The sequence below is a fragment of the Diospyros lotus genome, chromosome 1, assembly GCF_014633365.1.
Source record: "Diospyros lotus cultivar Yz01 chromosome 1, ASM1463336v1, whole genome shotgun sequence".
Taxonomy (NCBI): domain Eukaryota; kingdom Viridiplantae; phylum Streptophyta; class Magnoliopsida; order Ericales; family Ebenaceae; genus Diospyros; species Diospyros lotus.
The window spans coordinates 39,896,496-39,917,023 of record NC_068338.1 but is presented as its reverse complement, the minus strand read 5'-3'; the positions used below and the strand labels follow the sequence as shown (position 1 = coordinate 39,917,023).

Below are 20,528 nucleotides of genomic sequence, written 5' to 3'. Positions count from 1 at the left end.
CCTGGCTGCCACCTCGCGCCACCCTGAACCGGCGTTCCACGACGCTGCAAGGCCGCCATCGATGGCTGCCTCCGATGCGAGCTGCTTCCGCGTTGCTGGTTCCCCGCGTGCACGTTGCCTCCGCGTTACTGCTGCTGGTGCGTCGGCCATGGCCGCTGCTCCAAGCGGCCACCACTGCCAGCCATCACAGTCACTTCAGGCCATCTTCAACCGGCCACCACTGCTCGCTTTCGCCGCGTGCTTGCTTCACTTGGCCACAGCAACAGCAACTCGAGGATGCATCAGCCATGGCCAGTTCGGCCATTATCTCTCTCGATCTCTCTCCCTCTCACAATCTCTTAGCTCGGCTCCCTCTCTCAGCAATGCTCTCTCCTTCGCAATCTCTCATGAGCTCTCTCTCTGCTCACTCCCTCTATCTCTCACTCTCTGCGATTTCAAATATCAGAGGAATGGAGGAAGCTTCCTGGAAGCTCACGAGCACCGCCTCAAATTTTAAACAAATTAATTAATTTAGATAAATTTAATTTAAACTTTTATTATTTTTGGGATATTACATAGTGTCTGTTAACTAAAATATGAGATGAAAATAATGTTATATATAAGAAGTATTCTGGATATTTGTTCTTTTTTTTATTTTTTATAAATAAATTTATCTGATATTTTATAGATAAATCTAAATTACCCATATACCTCTTGTAGGATAATTAATGTAATTTAATACATTTTTAAATTTTAAATTTATGAAGTCTTATTTTTATAATAAGATTGATTTTAAAAGAATTTATTTATTTAAGTCTTATAATTAATGTCATTTAATACATATATTTTGATAATTTGTATTTTGAATAATACATATCTTATAATACATATATTTTAATACATTTAAATTACCATATATTTTGATAATTTTTAAAATTTAAATAAAATTATTCTTTTCACTGAGTTTTAAAATTTAAATTTCTCTCTCTCTCTATATGTATATTATTATCTAATAAAAATTTCTTTCACCGATTTTTTAAATTATTTTATTCAATTTTATATTTTATTATCTACTATCAAAATATATTTTGATAAATTTTAATTATTTATGTAAAATTATTGCAATTCTACCAATAAGTATCTGTACTTGCTAATTCTTTTTAGAATCTATTTTTGAACATAGATTTAGAAAATAAAACACTATATTTAATTTTTATTTTTTTTGACAATTTATGTTAATCATAAACACTATTTTAATCATAAATTTGTTATTGATATTAACATATAATTTTGAATAAATTTGGTAATAGGGATATTTTAGTAAAAATTCTTTAGTTTGGTACTTATCATATGCTTTTAACAAACATATAAAAAAAGTACAATTCTCAATTAATTCTAAAAAAATTAACAAACAGTTTTATATAAATATTAAAATGTTTCTCAATCTTATTCTTGACTGTTCCATATACTGATTTGAAAAGCATTTTAACTTTTATTTTAATACTTCTTTATTTTGTTCATTTTAATAGACGCTACATAGGGAGGTTATTTTTTTATAATTTTACTAAAAGAAAGAATTATGAATAATTTCATATTTGAATTTCATGTCAATATAAAGTTTATGATAAATGTGATCCAAAATTCAAATTTGACTCTGATTGAGACTTATCACAATTAAATATTTATCTTCGTAGCTCATCAAAATTTATTTTCATGGATCATTTTTTTATCAAAATATAAATTTATACAGTTTAATACTTTTTTTTTTGTATACATTTATAAGTGAATGATAAGAGTTATAAATAAATATCCAATACACTAGAATTGTTACAACGTCACTATTGCAGTAACAATAACATCATAGCAATATTTTGGTCTTTTTTCTCATAGTTTTTTCTTATTTGAGTTTTTCATATAAAATTTTTATATTCGTTTGTGTATTTGATGATTTGATTAAAAAAAAATTCGTTTATAAATTTATATATATATATATATATATTTAATTGAATGGAGAAGAGAAGAGAAAACCCAGTATATATATAGTGCAGTAATAATTGTTAGCGAGCTTGAATTGTTTTCAGTGGAGGAGGAGGAGGAGAAAATCTGAACAAGTAATTGGTCTCAAAAAGAACTTAGCAAGAGAAGCTAATTTTGATAGTGGAGTGGTGAGGTCTGAAAGGGGGTACGTACAGCACTATATATGGCCCTTGAAGGTCACTAGAGCGGATAATGAGGTATCACGTGGATATGCTTCCCAACCAAAGCAGTACTATATGTATATAGGCGCTACTTTATGCCTTGCATGCACTCATAATATATGCTTCTGTGCGGTCAATGCCAACCGCATTCATGGGCCAAGCAATTAATACAGACTAGAGTCGACGTGCTTAATTAAAATTATATATGCCCCACCAATATAATGTTACAATAATCATTAATTTGACCCAATTTAATCTTGAATGTAGACTGGACGATTTGGATCGGTGATGGATTGGATTAATTGGCCCACGCATGCCTCATATTTGAGTTAAAACTCTACAATTAAGGATAGGGTCAAGGAGGGTATGCAAATGAAAGACATGCACAAGGGTTGCGATGGCGTTGAGGTCAACCAGACACAAGCGAGCAGTGTTTTAAGGGTGCCATGGAAACATCGGACTTAGGAACGTACATATTATAGTTGATCAGCTAGCTGCTCATTTGACAAATTGTATTGACATGCAACGTGCGCGCGCGCACACACATATATTTATTTACTAAGAATTAATATTGGCAACGATGGGAGCTTAATTAATTAGCGTCAAATAGACAATTAAGAGGATAGGTTGAGCAGAAGCATCATGCCAACATCCATCTTACCCAATTCATATATATATTGGGAATCCAAGCCCTCTTAATTTGCTTTCACTTCATTTTTTAGCTTTCTTTCATTGTTTTTGAAATTAAAAATTAAGTAATTTTCATACAGCACTAATGAATGTATGAAACCAATAAAACCATAACTTTATATCGTACTCTAATTAAACTTAGGCATTTTAGGAGTTCTACTTTATCTGAATTAAACAATTTTCAAAATAAATTAATTAAACAGATGCTCTTGAGATTTCCTGATTCTATAATTAAAAAAGGAAGACAGTTAGTTACTCATGAAACCATATCTCTAGTGGATAAGCCATCTTTTCCTTTCCAATTCAAAAGTAAAAAAGTTCCACTAGTCAAATGGTTTGAATGATCGACGGCCCAAAATTGACCATCTGTCTCAACATAACTTTTGGTAGGCCATGCCACCACAGCCAGTTTTAGAAATCTTTTTAAGAGATCTGGCTAGAATAAGGTTCGTTTGGGCCAACACTTTTTATCCTTTCTTCTAGCTATATATATAGGAAAAACACTGTTGATAGACAGACAATTAAACTAAAGTTAGAACCCTCAACGTACGACACGGTCCGAACGATCACATTTTGTAAGGACCCACGCAGTTTAAGAGTTTTGTTCGTGCAAATACTGAAATTACTTGGATAAGTCAGGCCGGCCGGGGCCCTTAAATATTGGCATTTTGAATTGAGCTGGAGAGGCAGTGAGTCCAGGTTGAATTGATCCAACATGTGAGGCCGAGACATGATTTGAAAAAGGGTGGTCGGGACCTGCTGTCATTGGAATCATTTGCTAAAAGGTTAATTAATTAGCAAAGTAAGTTGGCACAGCGGATGCCACTAACTCGCACCCAGTCTATGTTCAATGCCTCTCTTAAAAATGGACAATCCATTTTTCCCCTAATTATCAACCTTGCGCCCTGGTGGGCAAACAATTAAAATTCTGCCTCTTTGCTTATGGTTTTCGCTTTTTTTTGTGGTTATTTTCTATAATTTCCATTGCTATTTTTGGCTTTTCCAATTCATGCAACTACCCCTACCCAAAATTAGGATTAATAATGGTTCGATTTGGTTTCAATTTTTGCTAAAACTATAACCAAACCAAACTTAAACTACTAAAACCAAAATCAAACCATTACCCATTAATTTTAAAAATTAAAAACCATAACCAAATCATTCAGTTTCGGTTCGATTTCGATTTTAATCATGATTTTTTAGTTTAATTCATACCAACAAATAAAGACAAACTCTTACAAATAACATTTATAAAAAATTTTGATAAGTCCACAACAAATAAAGATAAACTCTAATAAAGTTACTTTATTCTTGCATAAAGTTACAAATTAGTTTCAAACTTCTTAGATATAATTATTTGATTGATAAAAATAAAATAATTTAAAATTAGATTTTATTTTTATTTGTTAATTATTTTATAAATGTTAAATATTTTATATATTTGTAATGCATTAGTTAAAATAATTGTAAAAAAATGCATTAATCAATATATATTATGTGTATATATAATATATTAAATAAATATATATATTATATATATGTATATTCGATTCGGTTACCCATACATTCAGTTTAATTCCGATTTAGGTTTCGATTTGAATTTAGTAAAAACCATAACCAAACCATATTCATTGAAATACTGTTCGTTTTTTTCTCAAACCAAATTATTACCTAGTCAAACGATTTTCAACCGCGTTGACCAATTCGATTTTGATTTAGTTCCTCATGATTTCAGTTGCAATTGGCATCCCTACCCATGATATTATACAATGCTTGTTATTGTTGTTGAATCTTTTAATTAGAAGTATTAATTTTAATAATTAACAAGTTATTACATAAGATTAGGGTGATAGCTCAACTGACTGAGTTCTCCTATTTAAATAGAAAACTCTCAAATGCAAAACTCTCTTGAGTAGTCTCTCTGTCTTTAGGGTTTGTTGTGTAGTTATTTAAAAGTGTACAAATGATCAATTCGGTTACTGAATTGATTGAAATTTAATAATCAAAAAAATCAAACCAAACCGACAAAAAAAACCCAAAAATCGAACTAACTGAACAAAATTCGTAAAAATTGAACCGAATAAAAAATCGAACAAACCCACAAAATAACTAAATAGACCAAACTAATATCCAACCTTAATGTTGCTGCCAACCAGCGATTCCAATGATCATAATCGATCATTGGATTCCCCTAACCGTGGTGGTTTATATGTCCAAAAATAAGTTTGATCAAACGGTTAATTTTTTTGTAGATTTCAAAATTAACTTATGGTCAAAAAACTCAAAACACGTTTCTGAAAAAATATCACTAGTCACTATCCACAGCTAATTCTGACGAATTGACTATCAAATTCACCTTAGCTTAGTGAATGATTGGATTTTAGTATATTTGGGTTTTAAAATAGAATACCCACCCACAAGAAATTGCTGAAAAACTTACCTAATGGGCGATTAGCGTCGATGGGCGAGCACGGTGGTGCAAATCTAGTGAGAGAGAGATGTTGGGTCAACGTCAGAAGGAGACGAAGGGCCGAGCGAATCGTAGACGAAAACGAAAGGCCAGCCCTTCAACTTCGGCCCTTCGTTTCCAACTCTCCGACCCTTTGTCTTTGTCTTTGACCCTTCGTCTTCATCTCCAGTCGCTAGCGACAACATCATAAAGTGTTGTAACGGGTTTCGTAAGAGGGGTTGTCAACGCTAAACGTGGGGGCGTGATGGCAAAGAAAGAAGTAGAGGAGACAGTAAAGACTTCGTCCTTAAGGGCAAATAGAAGGAATGACTGAACAGGTGACCATCGATTATGTCCTTTCGCATTCTGTCTATTGTTTTTCTTTTATATTGCACCCAAAACGATGTCATTTTGAAATTTCAGTCAAGTTGGTTAGTTTGGTTAATCCAACAACAAAAACTAAATCGACAGCTGAACTTTCTCCAAAAACTAACTGAACCAAACCAATCGATTCAATTCGATTAATTTGATCTAAGTGAACTTTTGCTAACCTCTATAGTTATCCCCAATTTAAAACCACTTGGGGCTAGTGATGTTGCAATTGAAGCCTAACAATAGGTATTGTCAGTCTTTCATAGACGACACGCAGATGGAGAAGACTTACAAGAGTAGGTTTGGTGCTGAAATGTGACTGATCTCATTGAGCCCAACTCCTACATACAGATATATCTTAAAATTTTAACTCTCTCCCTTCCTTAAAAAGAATAAAAAAAAAAGAAAAGAAATCAGCTGGTTATTTGTTTGTTTAATAAAGAGGATGCAGATAACATCGGTTTACAGCTTCTCAAGTTGCATTTCTGTTTTGTTGGCTTGCCAAAGTGGTAGGACACTCTGCTATGCTCTAAATAAGGCAAGCCATGTGATAGCGTACCAAGTCTTTCACCTGATATGTTTGTTAACTTTCCTCATTAATCACATCTCTCTCCCTCTCTCTCTCTTCTTACTTGCAATCTGTCCCTATATTTAGTCCACTTCAAGAAACCACATTTCGACCAAGTCCTCTTCTTCACTACTAAACTACAGCTCTCTTCTTTCTTTTCATTTCAGCACCACTCCAAGCTCTGCTCTGTTGGCTGCCATATTTCATCCGAGGAAAAATGGGCATCCGATCGATGAAGATAGCCGAGGCCAAACGGAAGCTCCAGCGAACTCTTTCGCCTAGGAACAGAACAGTTTCAGCGCCTACTGATGTGCCGAAAGGCTGCCTGGCAGTTTATGTGGGCGAAGCGCTTAGGCGCTTCGTCATTCCGGTATCTTACCTTAACCATCCCTTATTCCAAGACTTGCTACATTGGGCAGAAGAAGAGTTCGGGTACAATCATCCCATGGGAGGTTTAACACTTCCCTGCGGCGAAGATTACTTCATTAGCCTTACTTCTTTGTTAAATGCTCCATAACAGTTGGGTACTGAAGATACAAACTTCCAGAGGCATTGAAGGTTTAACCATTTTTTGGGTGTATTTCAGAATGATAAAATCTGAGATTGGAAAGTCAGTCTCTTCGATTTTGTAATGTGGCCTATTGCCATGTATCATATGTTCATCAATATATATATATATTTTCTCTATCAAGCCTAAAATTGAGCTAAATATTCAGATATGCTAGTACAGTAATGCACAATTGGAATTTTGGATATCACAATTTCCTTGTTGCATAGACAACGAAGTTGCAGACAGCCGACACAGAATTGGAACAAAGCCATATACAGAAGTCTACCATGAAATTTGATGGCATACGGTCATCGAAAGCATGTAAATCTAGGACTTACCAACCTCCATCGATTTGAACTCTTGATATATGAGGCAATTTAATCAACTGAATTCTACATTTAATTACTTCTCTTTATAGGTACTTCTCTTTATAGATGACAAACAAAGTTTGTCCAAAATATGAATCAATCTAATCGAATTTATGAGATATAGAGACAACTAATTCATGTACATACACATGCGGATAACTATAGTTCTCTTGATTCAGGAGCATTCAGCTGCTTTTTGGCTTCACCCAGTGATTACAATCAACGAGATTACTGCTGTAACTACGGTAAAAATAATTAAAGGGATATTATAACCAAAATGCCCCTCGCCTCCATGCGCTTCACGTGTCTCCATGCACCTCGGATATTTTTGTCATTGGTACACTTTTGTGTAGCCCACAGTGTATACAAAAGTGTATCAATAGCATTATTCATAATCAAAACTTACACGCTCGGTTTTTCTTTCCAGTGGTATAACACCAAACCATTTTCTGCTTGATATTTATGCGAGGCACTCACGGAATACAATGCGTCAGCGAGTATAACCACCTGCTGCAGCATTAGTACCATGTGGGCGGTTGTGAAACAATGACTACCAGGTTCATGTGGCAGGTTTCCGCAACTTGGATTATACTACTGTTCATACTAGTTGGGCGTTCATATTATGCAGTTAAAGGCCAATTTTCATAGTGGAATGGAATGGAGTCAAAAAACCTCAATCGGTTGAGTATGTGTACACATTTCAGGTTTTGTCCATATAAAAGGGCATTTTCAGGGCATGAGGTTCTCCATTATGTTAAGAACAGGGAGGATAATATTTGGTCGCAGCCTTCTCTCTCTCTCTCTCTCTCTCTCTCTTTTTTGCATCTAGTCACAAAGAGAGAACCTTTATCGTTGTACATTATTTTCTGTATAGTAAGAAGTCCAACTTCTTTCTTCACCAAAGAAAGAGGAAACTGTAAAACCACAGAATTCTTGCACTTCTTTTTCTTCATTTCCTTGTCTTCATATACAGCAATCTTAATCCCACTAACCGGCCGGTGTCGCCTTGTCTTCTTCATCTACTCATCTATTTTATTTGATAAACTATTGAATATGGACGTGTCTGGTGAACCATTGCGGTGCAAGTGTTCAATGAACAACAGGGGCGCCCAATATGCCATCGTAAGCATAATAGAACAATAGACAAGCATGACTTCACTGACCAAGAAGATCAGCAGCAGCGATAAATTAAAAAATTGGTTGTCTGCAGAGGCTTACACCGCTATATGTGCTGAAAACCACGGGCTGCATCAATAGCTTCATATAAATCCTTCAAACAAGTTGGAAAGCATGCTCATCTTTACCCTAAATAATGCAAGAAGAAACAGCCTTACCTTCCTGTTATTGGTCCCACAGTATTGGGCGGCCTCCAAATTATTGCAAATGTCCCCAGCCTCGACACAAGCCCCCTTCATATCGAAGGCTACTCTATATATTGGCACACACTTGGGCACCCACTTTCAGCGCCTGTAAAGCATTTTTTTCGAACACATTACAAGCGTTTCTACATAGAAGAAGCTCATGGGGATTCGGTTGGCCACGTTTGTTATTCAGGCAAAGCAGATTCTGCAGATGAGGTCTCTTAACAGTAAGTCGTCGTCTTCACCGGTGGCGAAGACGGCGAACGTTCCGAAGGGTCATTTCGCAGTTTACGTGGGCGAGAAGCAGAAGAACCGGTTTGTGATCCCCTTGTCGTACCTGAAGAATCCTTCGTTCCAGGAGTTGTTGAGGCGAGCTGAGGAAGAATACGGGTATGATCCTCCGATGGGCGGTCTCACCATTCCCTGCAGCGAGGACGCCTTATTGAATGTGGCTTCACTGCTCAAGTATACGTAGTAGTAGTACTGCAACTTAATTACGGTATTACACTACAGAGAGTGGAGCAATGGCGGCGCACTTGAAACGCCACTAAAAGACTCTTTAATAGCCTCGTTTTAAAACGCCCCTAATGATTTGTAGATTGAACAAAATAGGATTGTGGCCGCTTCCACCAATTTTGTATAAATCTTTGGCTAATTTTGTATTGGAATTCTACTGAAATAATGAATGCGCAACCCTTGGCTATATATAAATCAAGCTTCCTACATTTACAAATAGTTGATAACTGGAATCCAATTACAAAAGCGCTTTAGAATTTGGGCCAAATCCTACTAAAAAAACTTTCAAAATGGGTTCTTTGCTTTTGGTTTTGTTTGTTTGTTGTTGGCAGAAGGAACAGATTAAAACTCTCTTGAGTTTTCATCCTCTATTTATTCTTAATTCATCGCATTCCGAGTGGTAATGGTCAGATTCAGTTGACAATTGGTTTGCCCCGCCAGGTTTGCCATTGGGTTTCCCTTCAAACCCACAAAACAATATTGGGTGGAATAACTGTGATACAGTCATTTATAGTGACATTTATATTGTAAAAAGCATTTACGCTAATGTGTAGTAACACTTCAACTTGTGTTTAATTTCTTACTACTGATTAAGAAGCAAAACGTTCATTAACACTATATGAGGGCTAATTGGTTTAATTGTATTGATTTCTAGACTAAAATCAAGTATATACTATACTTTGTAATACCAACAATAGGAAACTGAAATGTCATGCACATAAATAAAATTTATAATAACTATTATATAATAACAATACACCATGGTAATAATAAGGTATAAATATAATTTACATAATAAGTTAGTGTACGTAATTAGGTACACTAAATCTTCAATTCACATCTCCAACTCAGCTCACAGGCATTCGCAAGTCGAAGATGAATGAGACCAAATACAATTGTTATGTCCAACTACAAATACTATTTTAAGTTATGGTCTAGAAAAACCCCCGTGGCCACTGTCAATGCATGTGGATCAAAAACTGGGGGCCGTACACTGGAATGCAAAGAGCAAAAGAAAAAGAAAAAGAAAACATTTATGATGCCTTTGATTGGACAATTTTTTTTCATAAAAAATATCATTTTTATGAAAAACTATTATTATTTTTCATCCAAATTTTAACTTTTTGGAGTCTTTGATTAGCAAAATTTTCTAGGCAAAATCTTTTTCAACTTCCATTCACGTGATCAGATTTTTCCACTTTTGATAGAAAATGTTCTCTCTTGAGGGTAGGAAAGATTGGATTTTTTAGGGAACTGTACACACTATCCACTACCTTCTTCATCTCCAGCTAATTCTTTCACACAACGCTTTGATTTCATCTTCCATAATAGGTAGTAGGGTTTCTTCGTTGTTGATCACCGTCAATTGGAGGGTTTCTTCGTTGTTGATCACCGTCGATTGGAGGGTTTCTTTGTTGTTATCCGCCGTCAAACCCTTTCCCTTCATCTTTGTCTCCCTCTTCGTCGAATTTGAGCTCTAATTTGACCTTTCCAGTGACCTTCTTTCGTCTATAGTAAGGTTTCTGACAACCTTCTTTCTAGTTTTTCGTCAATTCCAAGTTCCCTTTCTATTCCGGCAACCTTTGATTCCCCTTCGATTTGTACTCGCAAAGCGTCACCCCCGCTAAAGTCACCATCTTCAACTTTTTCCTCATCACCGTCAACATCAAATCACCATTTGACATTATTGCAGCCATATTTATATATATATACACACATATATATATGAATCTATATGTATAAAAATTAAACACAAAAAATTAAAAATATATAATAATTTTTAAATAAAAAATTAAGCCAATCAAACACTTTCAATTAATACTTTTTCTAAAATTTAATTATTATCGATTCAATTATCTAAAAAGAAAATTTTTTTTTACACAAATTCCACGCACCCTTAGATTAATCATAATGGGAAAAATATGATTACAGAGGGTGCATTAGTATACTATATTGCCAGGGATCATTGTCGGTTAATTTGGTTTTGGTGTACTCACGGACAAATGCAGCCCAGAAAAACCACGCATCTTCCGGATCCATTTTCTGAGACAACCAACAAAAAAAAAAAAAAAAAGAGAAGAGAGTTTTGGGTATGTATATATATATATACAAACACGATGGACAGTATATTAAATATAAAATTACTATTATTAGTTATTATGTAGCATATCTCATGACGTCGCAGGAGTAGCCAAATGGGCCTAATTAATCAATACACAAATATAACATATGAAAGATGATGAAAGTGACTGTTTTTTTCCCATGTGCTATAAAAAAGTAAAAATGTAAGCTGGCATTGTGTGGCTGGCTGGCTGGACTCCCCACACTTGTTCTCCAACCATTTGCGTATTTCTCTCTCTCTCTCTCTCTCATAGGCACATGTTGATGTTGTTAGCACCTGCAAAGATGATGCTGCAATCCGTAGTTAGGGGGGGTCGGTCAGTACATGTGCTGCTAGCTTAGCGAGAGAACAATATTTCATTATGAAATTCCCAATTATCACTCAAGCCACGTCCCTTTTGCAAGTTACTGTCGCGGGCCAACGTCCTTCCTCAACCATTAGGTTCCTATGTACTTTTAAAGCTAAGGAATTATCAATTTCTAGGCCTAATATCTTCTTGTTGCTATTTTATTATTATTATTATTATTATTATTATTATTATTATTATTATATAAAATTAGATTATTAATAATAAAATAAGAGTGACTCTGATTAAAAATAAAATGCATAATACACTGTCAAAATATGATTTGATTATGTAAAAAAACCCAAGAAAGTTTTATGAGGAAAGTAAATGAATGAAACAAATATTTAGTAAAAGAAATGAGAAAAGACAAGAAAAAGAAGAACTGAGAAGCTAGCTAGAATCATATATAATAAAGGCTGATCGCCCGTAAAGAAATTCAAGTTTGATATGATGTGCCCATGTGTAGCTAAATAAGATGAGCCTAGTAAGACCAGCAAGGGGGGCCTGCTTTTACGAACCTAGCTATAAATCGTAAATCCCTTGCTAATTTTGAATTGCGACAATTACTACAATCCCAAAAAATAAACAAATGAATCAAGGATTAAGGTCTCAAACTAGGGCAACAAAGAAAAATAAAAAACCATGGATTAAGAAAATAAAATTAGACTGTAAGACTTAGTGTTGTTCGAATCGTGTGATTCACATCGGCTCAATTCAAAGAGAAATCGAGTCGAATCTATGGGATGAATTAAAAATTCTTTAGAATTGACTATGAATCGAAAAAATCGACAAAGAATCGATAGAATCAGGTAAATCGAACGAATCACAAGACTGAAACAAGATGAGGTGAAGCGTCAGGAGCTGAAATGTTAGGAGCTGAAAGCCTAAAACAAAGAAGAAAAAAACGCTACATATGAGCATGAGCTAAAACTGTTGGAGATTGATTCAAATTTGTTATCCTTAATGCTTGGTCTCAGTCCACGTCTGGCAAACTGACTTTGATCAAGTCTTGCAGCAGATTTTTGGTTCCTTGATTTTCTATTTTCAGTTATTAAATGATATCCTAGTTAGTCTGCTATTATTAAGTCTTTCTGTTACTTTATAGGCCTATTTAAAAGGCTCTTTCATACTTTAATAAATAAATTGTTCTGCCTACAAAAATTATTATTCTTTATCCACTGCTCATTTAATTTCTGCATTCTTCCAATTCTCAACATGGTATCAGAGCCTTAGATCCTTGAGGGTTTGTGAGGTTGAGTGAACAAAACCCATGGCTGCTAGCAATTCAACAACATTTTCACCTCCAATTTTCAATGGTGAAAATTACCAAGTTTGGGCTGTCAAGATGAAAGCTCATTTAAGAGGTCTTGGCTTGTGGCATTGGGTTGAAGCTGAAAGGGTATTACCACCTCTGGGAAATAATCCAACGCTCAACCAAATAAGGGCTCATGCAGAAGAAGAAGCAAAAGCTTCAAGAGCTTTATCTATAATTTTTTGCTGCTGTCTCAGAAACAACTTTCACAAAGATTATGACTTGTGAAACAGCCAAGGAAGCTTGGGATCTGCTGAAGCAATCATACGAAGGTAATGAAAGAACGAGGAAGATGCAAGTGTTAAATCTCAAAAGAGATTTTGAGACACTAAGTATGAAAGAAAAGGAGACTATACAAGGTTATGCTGATAGCCTGATGGCAGTGGTGAACAAAATTCGATTACTGGGAGAAGAACTATCTGATAGCAGGATTGTTGAAGGAGCCTATTTAGCCAAAACTTCAAAGGGAAAAGGAAAAATTCCTCAGTGTAGCAATTGCAAGAAATCTAGCCATGAAGAAGAAGATTGTTGGCATAAGGGAAAGCCTCAATGTTACAAATGCAAAAAAAATTGGCATTTACAAAAGGATTGCAGAATTAAAAAGGAACAAGCAAATATGGTGGAGATAATTAAAGAAGAAACCTTGTTTTGAAGGATGATGAGAAGTACGTCATCAAGTAAAGAAAAGTGAAGAGAAGTGCTTCACAAATTTAAAAAAATTATTATATTGATTATGATGAGAAGTGCATCGTATGGTAAAGAGAAATGCTTTACAAATCTGAGATCTATGGAGAGATGTGCTCTCATATGGTAAAGAGAAGTGCTTTACAAATTTGAGATCTATGGAGAGATGTGCTCCATAAAATTTTTTACAATTTTGAATCAAGGGGAAGTGTTGGAGATTGATTCAAATTTGTTATCCTTAATGCTTGGTCTCAGTCCACGTCTGGCAAACTGACTTTGATCAAGTCTTGCAGCAGATTTTTAGTTCCTTGATTTTCTATTTTCAATTATTAAATGATATCCTAGTTAGTTTGCTATTATTAAGTCTTTCTGTTATTTTGTAGGCCTATTTAAAAGGCTCTTTTATGCTTTAATAAATAAATTGTTCTGCCTACAAAAATTATTATTCTTTGTCCACTGCTCATTTAATTTCTGCATTCTTCCAATTCTCAACAATGCAGAAATTAAATGAGCAGTGGACAAAGAATAATAATTTTTGTAGGCAGAACAATTTATTTATTAAAGCATGAAAGAGCCTTTTAAATAGGCCTACAAAGTAACAAAAAGACTTAATAATAGCAGACTAACTAGGATATCATTTAATAACTGAAAATAGAAAATCAAGGAACTAAAAATCTGCTGCAAGACTTAATCAAAGTCAGTTTGCCAGACGTGGACTGAGACCAAGCATTAAGGATAACAAATTTGAATCAAAAACATCAAAAGCAAAGACGAGAGTCGCGACCACAACACTTCAAGTTCTATTCAAGGTGCATTGCTTTTTTCTTCTTCTTCTTCTTCTTTATTTTATCCGAGATCATACAAGTTTCATACAAGTTTTAAGAAGAAAATTGCATTGCTTAAAACCAATGATTTCATGCACTTGGTACCTTATGGACATGAGGCTTTCGTGCCAACAAAGAGATCACTGGTGTGGGGTGTGTGGGGCGCATGAGACTCAAGCTTACTCCCAACTACTTTTGTTGACTTTGGAGATGTCACTTGTCAAAAGCAAGTTTACTTCCAATTGCTTTTGTGACTTTGGGGTTGTCACTTATGAGAATATCTCGCAACCTATTTTGTAGTTCTTATTGTTTTGTTTATTTGTTTTCCTTGTTGTTGCACTATAGTGCTAGGCATTTTTTTTTTTCCTTTGATTTTTTCTGTTATGTTTTGTTTTCTAATCCAATTTCTCTTCAAATTTGTTATGCTTCTTTTAATTTTCAATTAACTCATTATTTTCAATGTTATTTTTTTATATGGTGGAACTTCTAGATCATATTATTTTCACTTTTATTTTTTTTTTATAGTGTTTTACTATTTTCTATCTCAAAAGTTCGACCTTATGTTATTTTTCAATATTAGAAGAAGAATATTGATTGCTTTCTTGTTGAATACGGCGTCAAGATCAAAAAAGTGATCTACAACAAAATATAATGATTCGACTTGAGAATGTTGCTCTCAAATTAATAAAAATAAAATGAATTTAAAGTGCAATTATTATGGACTTGAAAGATAAGGAGGGATAAATCGAATGAAACACCATTTTGTGAGTGATTATGATAATGTAGCTCCTTGTACACAATGTTTAGATAATGTGAGAGAACTTTGTATTCAGATCTTAAGAGACTTGGAAAGATAAAGGATGAATAAAAAAGAATATTTTCGAGAAGAAGAGAAAAAAGTTCAAATGGTAGGAGGAAAAAAAAAAAACCTAGTATAGATGTCTTTGTCACTAAAGAGAAAGAAAACAACAAACTTTAAATGCAATGGTTAAAAATAGGAGCCCATTGTTCATAGCATTTGTAGATTTTTATATGGACATGCATTGCCTTTTGTTTTGATAAAAAGTCTCATTTTTGCTTCAATGATGGAAATGGTTGGTGAATATGGCAAGGTTTTAAAACTTCCTAGTTATCACGAGGCTAGAGTTACATTTTTTAAGAAGCAAGTTGACAATATAAACTCAATGCTAGAGAAATATAAAAAAGAGTGAAAATGACCAGTTGTACTTTGATGTCGAATGGGTGGACAAATAGGAAAAGTAGGTCTCTTAAAAATTTTTTGGTGAATAGTCCAAGTGAAACAATTTTTTTAAATCTATTAACACTGCAGATATTATAAAAGATATACAAAAATTATTTGCGTTGCTTGATTCATTGGTGGAGGAAAACGTTGTTCAAGTGATGGTTGATAGTGCTTTGGCCTACGTAGTTTCGAGTGACTTGTTGATGGAGAAAAGAAAAAAATTATTTTGGTCTCCTTCTGCAGCACATTGCATTGATTTGATCTTGCATGATATAAGTGGGTTGCCTATTTTCACAAATACAATAAAGAAGGCTAAAGAAATTTGTGTATATATTTATAGACATGCTTGGGTCCTTAGCATGTTTAGGAAGTTCTTAAAGAAGAGAGAGTTGAAGAGGCTGAGAGTTACAAGGTTTGTCACATCATTTCTTACATTGAGGAGCTTTAAGGAAAACAAGATTCCTCTTACGACTATGTTTGCAGCAGAAGATTGGGCTAAAAGTTATTATGCTTCTAAGATGGATGCAATTAAAGTGGAAACAATCTTGTTATCTAATGACAAATTTTGGAAATCAGTCAAAAATTACTTGAATTGTGTAAGTTCACTTGTTAAAGTTTTAAGATTTGTTGATGGGGATGTAAAACCGACAATGGGATACATATATGAAGCGATGGATAAGACAAAAGAAAAAATTACACAAAATTTTAATCATCGAAAGATAGAGTACAAGCACATTTGGAACATTATTGATACAAGATGGGATTTGCAACTTCATAGACCACTCTATGTGGCGGGATATTTTCTTAATCTTAAGCTAAGTTGCATGAAAACGGAAACGCGAGACGTTTTCAATAGGAAACGGAAATGCAGAAATGACATTTTTCTAAAAAGGTAGGAAACGGAAACGCGGGGTAAACTGTAAATTTAAAAAATATATAAATTTTTTTATAAATATAATTTTTAATATAAAAAATAAAAATAATTTTTAAAAGGCAGCAACAACTTGTTACATAAATTCAATACAAATGAATATGTAATGCAAATCCAAATTAACTATTAACATATATATAAATCAAACAATATTTGAATCACAAATAATAACAAACGTAAATGAGAGAAAATCTTGCTCCTTTTTGTGCATTGAGTGCGATTCTTTTGGGTTTTAAGCCTGTTGGCACGAATGTCTCTCATTAAAGCTCTTTCCCTGTTCCAGTTTTGACATTGCAATATTGGGAAAAATTTCCAATACAACAGCAGGTCGCTGAGGCTTAAATATTATTGTTCTAACCTGAAGAGGAGGATTCGGCAACTTACTTACAGTCTTACAAAAGGGAATGGCGAGGGCGATGAAGCAAGGGGCGTGTCTAGAAGCAGACGGTGTGGGCGACCGAAAGCAGACGGCGATGAAGCAGATGGCGGTCGCTCTAGAAGCAAACAGCGGCGACGAAGCAGATGGCAGTCGCTCTGGAAGCAGACGATGGCGACGAAGCAGATGGCGACTACGGAAAATAGGGAAGAAGAAGAAAAAAAAAAAAAAGAGGGAAGAAGGCAATTAAAATATTTTAAGGCAAACAGTGCAGATGGCTTGAGCTGGAAAACGCGTTTCTGCCTAGAAACACGTTTCCAGCCAAATTATTAAAATTATGAAACGGCCCTAATATTTTTGAAAATTACACAAACGGCCCGAAAAATGTTTTGGGCCGTTTTTGCCGTTTCCGAAACGGGAAACGGTTCGGAAACGGTTCGGAAACGACGCCTTCGAGCCGTTTCCGTGCTTCACAGATCTTAAGTGAGTTTCTAAAATCATATTTCTTATAAACAACAAATTCTTGTATATGCTTTATTATTTTTTATTTGTATTACATTTTTTTAAGGTTTTAACATGATGAGTCTTTTAATGCGGATATGAAAGTTAAAGTTGATTTGTACAAGATAATAAAAAAGATGTATCCTAATATTGGAACAAGACTCAAAATTGATGAGTAAATAAAAAAGTTTAAAAAAAGAGAAAAATTGTTTGACATGAGCATGACTACTTTAACAATAGACAAGAAGTAATCGGATATTATTTTGATTTAAAGTTAATATTTTCAAATTTCAAGTGCTAGTTCCCTCAAAGTAACTAGACTAATTAGTTTTATATTTTTCTATTTTAGTTTTATGGTGGAAAAGTTATGAGAAAGAATGCAAAGAGTTACAAGACCTTACCATACGAGTCTTGAGTCTTACATGTAATGCTACAGGATGCAAAAGAAATTAGAGCACATTTGAGCATATCCATTCCAAAAAGAAAAATCGTTTGGAACAACAAAGATTAAATGTTCGTCTTTGTAAAGTATAACATTCAACTTGAATTGAAAAGTCAAGAAAGAGAAAATAGATGAAAATTATGATCATATTTGTTTAAACGATATGAAATCCGATGATCCATATCTAATGATGAATGGATCAGCAAACAAGAAAACTCTTATTTATCCTAAGATAATTCATGGATTGATGCTAATGAATACTTTGAAGACGATGAAGGTATTCAACCAAGTAATAATAAAAAGGATATATATCTATATTTTATAATTTCCTTTCTAGAACTAAGTTAATGTGTTTGTGTAAGTTTGAGTTGAATTCTAATATATTATATTGTAAAACATAGGGTCAAGGAACTTGAAGTTAGATAGAAAAAGAAAAATTGTTAAAGAATAATTGAATATAGAAATGATTGATGGCGAGAAAGATGTAAAGGATAGAGAGCATGTAGATTTAGCTATGTTTAAAAATAACACAGATGATGAAAATGATGATACTCTTAAACTTAAAAATGATTGATAACTTAGTAAAGATAGACAATAGAATTTATTAGTAGCTTAATAATTGTAGTTTTTTTTTTTTAACTTGTTAATTTGAAAGTAATTTAATTTAGCACAATTTGAATTTAAAAACAACATGAATATATTTTTATTATAATTTTAATATATTTTATTTATTTTTTATAGATATATTATTTGTAATTAAAATTAAAAATATGTATTTAATCTTACGATTCGATAATCGAATCTCGATTTAACAACTACGGTATGGCTAACATGATAATCAATGGAAACCGATGCCCATTATAATGAGTGAATAGCTATGCTATACAAATGTCATCAACTCTAAAATGGATGTGGTATGCCCATTTTCATTACCTTGTTTACCAGCACTCCTATGGCAGGACACCTCTAAAATACTACAAACACTCATCTCTCTTGGTTTCTCGTGACTTGGCCCAAGTTGTTTCTCCTCACCTCATTACAGTGGTGAAGTGATCTAGATGAATTTCCAAGTGAATGCAAAAACAGCCAGAAACTCAAGCCAATGAAAGGCAGGAGGACCTGTTCATGCTGGATCATTGATGATTTAATTCCTTCAGGAAATTTGTTCCCTAATTGCGCAAAGCGGCATTGTACACCTTACTCCAAGGATGCTTTGCCAGTTCTAATGTCACCCTGCTGGTGGCTGACCATATATATCTCTATACACCTTACTCCAATGACAGATTGCCAGTTCTAATGTTGCGCTGCTGATGGGTGATTCCTTTTCCCAACCGTGACAGGGACGAACTAAATTCTATTGGTTTTCCACTGAAAGGAGACGTATGTTTCGGCTGAAGCCACCTTTTCACCACAACACCATTGATTCGGACCTTCCCATTCGATTCATTCCCTTGGTAAGTTAGTCCCAGCCTCCTTAGTAATGCTGCAACTGCCCGGCTAATCCTATTTGACCAAAACGGAAGAAACATCATAAAATACTGAGGTCAATGAGTAAACTCTTAGAAGACTTGATAAAAACAGAGGGAAACAGAAATGGAACCATGCTCTAGTTATGGTAGATGGAACAAATTGCTTACTATGGCCACCACATCTAGATGGCAAACAGACAAAAAGATGAATAGATCCAGTGGGCAGCTGGGATTGTTTGACCTTCTTAAAGATGCCCAAAAAGGTTAGACAGGATTGCAAGGAAAGAAAATGCCAGTTCATGAACACAAAATTATGTATTTCTTATTTGCAGCAGGCTAGTCTAAGCCATCACCGTGTAAATGTTAATATGAAAATGTGTATGGCTGCAATTTTCATGTAGATCTGTCAGGAATCATATTGAACTTAAGCAATCCTGGCACTAATTATATCAGTAAAACCCACCATCGACAATTTAACAGATAATTGAACTTGATAATCATGACTTTTTTAGTCCTAAGAAATGTAATTTGAAATCAGAAGCAATTCTTAAAATTCAATCAATCAAAGTTAGACAATTTCATCCAAGAAGTTCACATTTCTTATTTACTGTCTAAAATGGTGAATTATGCCTGGTGATGATTTGAGTTAGCACAGTTTGGGATGAAGACTGACAGGTGCACCCTATTCAGGAGGCAACCACGATCTGATGCCACATAAACGGTAAAATACTAGTGGCCAAATTCCACATCTCATTGACAAAAAGGAAGAAGGAATTATATAATCACATACGTCAAGCATCATGCAATAGAAGATGATTTCACTATAGAATTCTTTCCTTTTCCACCAGAAAGGGGTGCACTCGATGGCCTAATGTTTAGCATATCCATAATTTTATATTTGAAACTATGCTGTTGATTTTGGCATTCCCCCAACCAAGTAGAAGAATAATGTTCCTATGCATTTTAATACCAGGCAAAGATCATGGGCCGTTCAGCCCCTATAATACTATCTATACGTAATTGTATTCTTTTTTTTTGCTAAGGTATACTTAATTGTATTCATAAGTATCATGCAAGCTCAATTGTAGCTTGTTTCAAATATAAAATCACATGAATCCCACTGCATATGATCAGCTAAAGTTTTCGAACAAAAGACTATCTGAAAACGACTGTTCAACATCCTTACATATGCAAAGTCTTATGAAATTGTGTATGGAGTAATGGAAA

General features: G+C 34.2%; 3 protein-coding genes across 4 annotated transcripts in view; 2 read left to right on the top strand and 1 right to left on the bottom strand.

Moving 5' to 3' along the window:
• The first annotated feature begins 6,389 nt into the window (after positions 1–6,389).
• On the top strand, positions 6,390–6,905 carry LOC127810648 (auxin-induced protein 15A-like). Its single transcript, XM_052350224.1, has one exon. The coding sequence runs from the start codon at positions 6,474–6,476 to the stop codon at positions 6,771–6,773; it is 300 nt and encodes a 99-aa protein (XP_052206184.1). The 5' UTR covers positions 6,390–6,473; the 3' UTR covers positions 6,774–6,905.
• A 1,716-nt stretch (positions 6,906–8,621) lies between these two features.
• Positions 8,622–9,250, top strand: LOC127812160 (auxin-induced protein 15A-like). Its single transcript, XM_052352502.1, has one exon. The coding sequence runs from the start codon at positions 8,696–8,698 to the stop codon at positions 9,008–9,010; it is 315 nt and encodes a 104-aa protein (XP_052208462.1). The 5' UTR covers positions 8,622–8,695; the 3' UTR covers positions 9,011–9,250.
• A 9,417-nt stretch (positions 9,251–18,667) lies between these two features.
• The window catches only part of LOC127796989 (pentatricopeptide repeat-containing protein MRL1, chloroplastic), a 28,506-nt gene continuing 26,645 nt past the window's right edge, over positions 18,668–20,528 (bottom strand). For both annotated transcript variants that reach the window (XM_052329385.1, XM_052329391.1), the window contains one exon: positions 18,668–19,335. In XM_052329385.1, the coding sequence (XP_052185345.1) occupies positions 19,101–19,335 (235 nt within the window). In that variant the 3' untranslated portion in view covers positions 18,668–19,100. The remainder of the gene's footprint in view (positions 19,336–20,528) is intronic.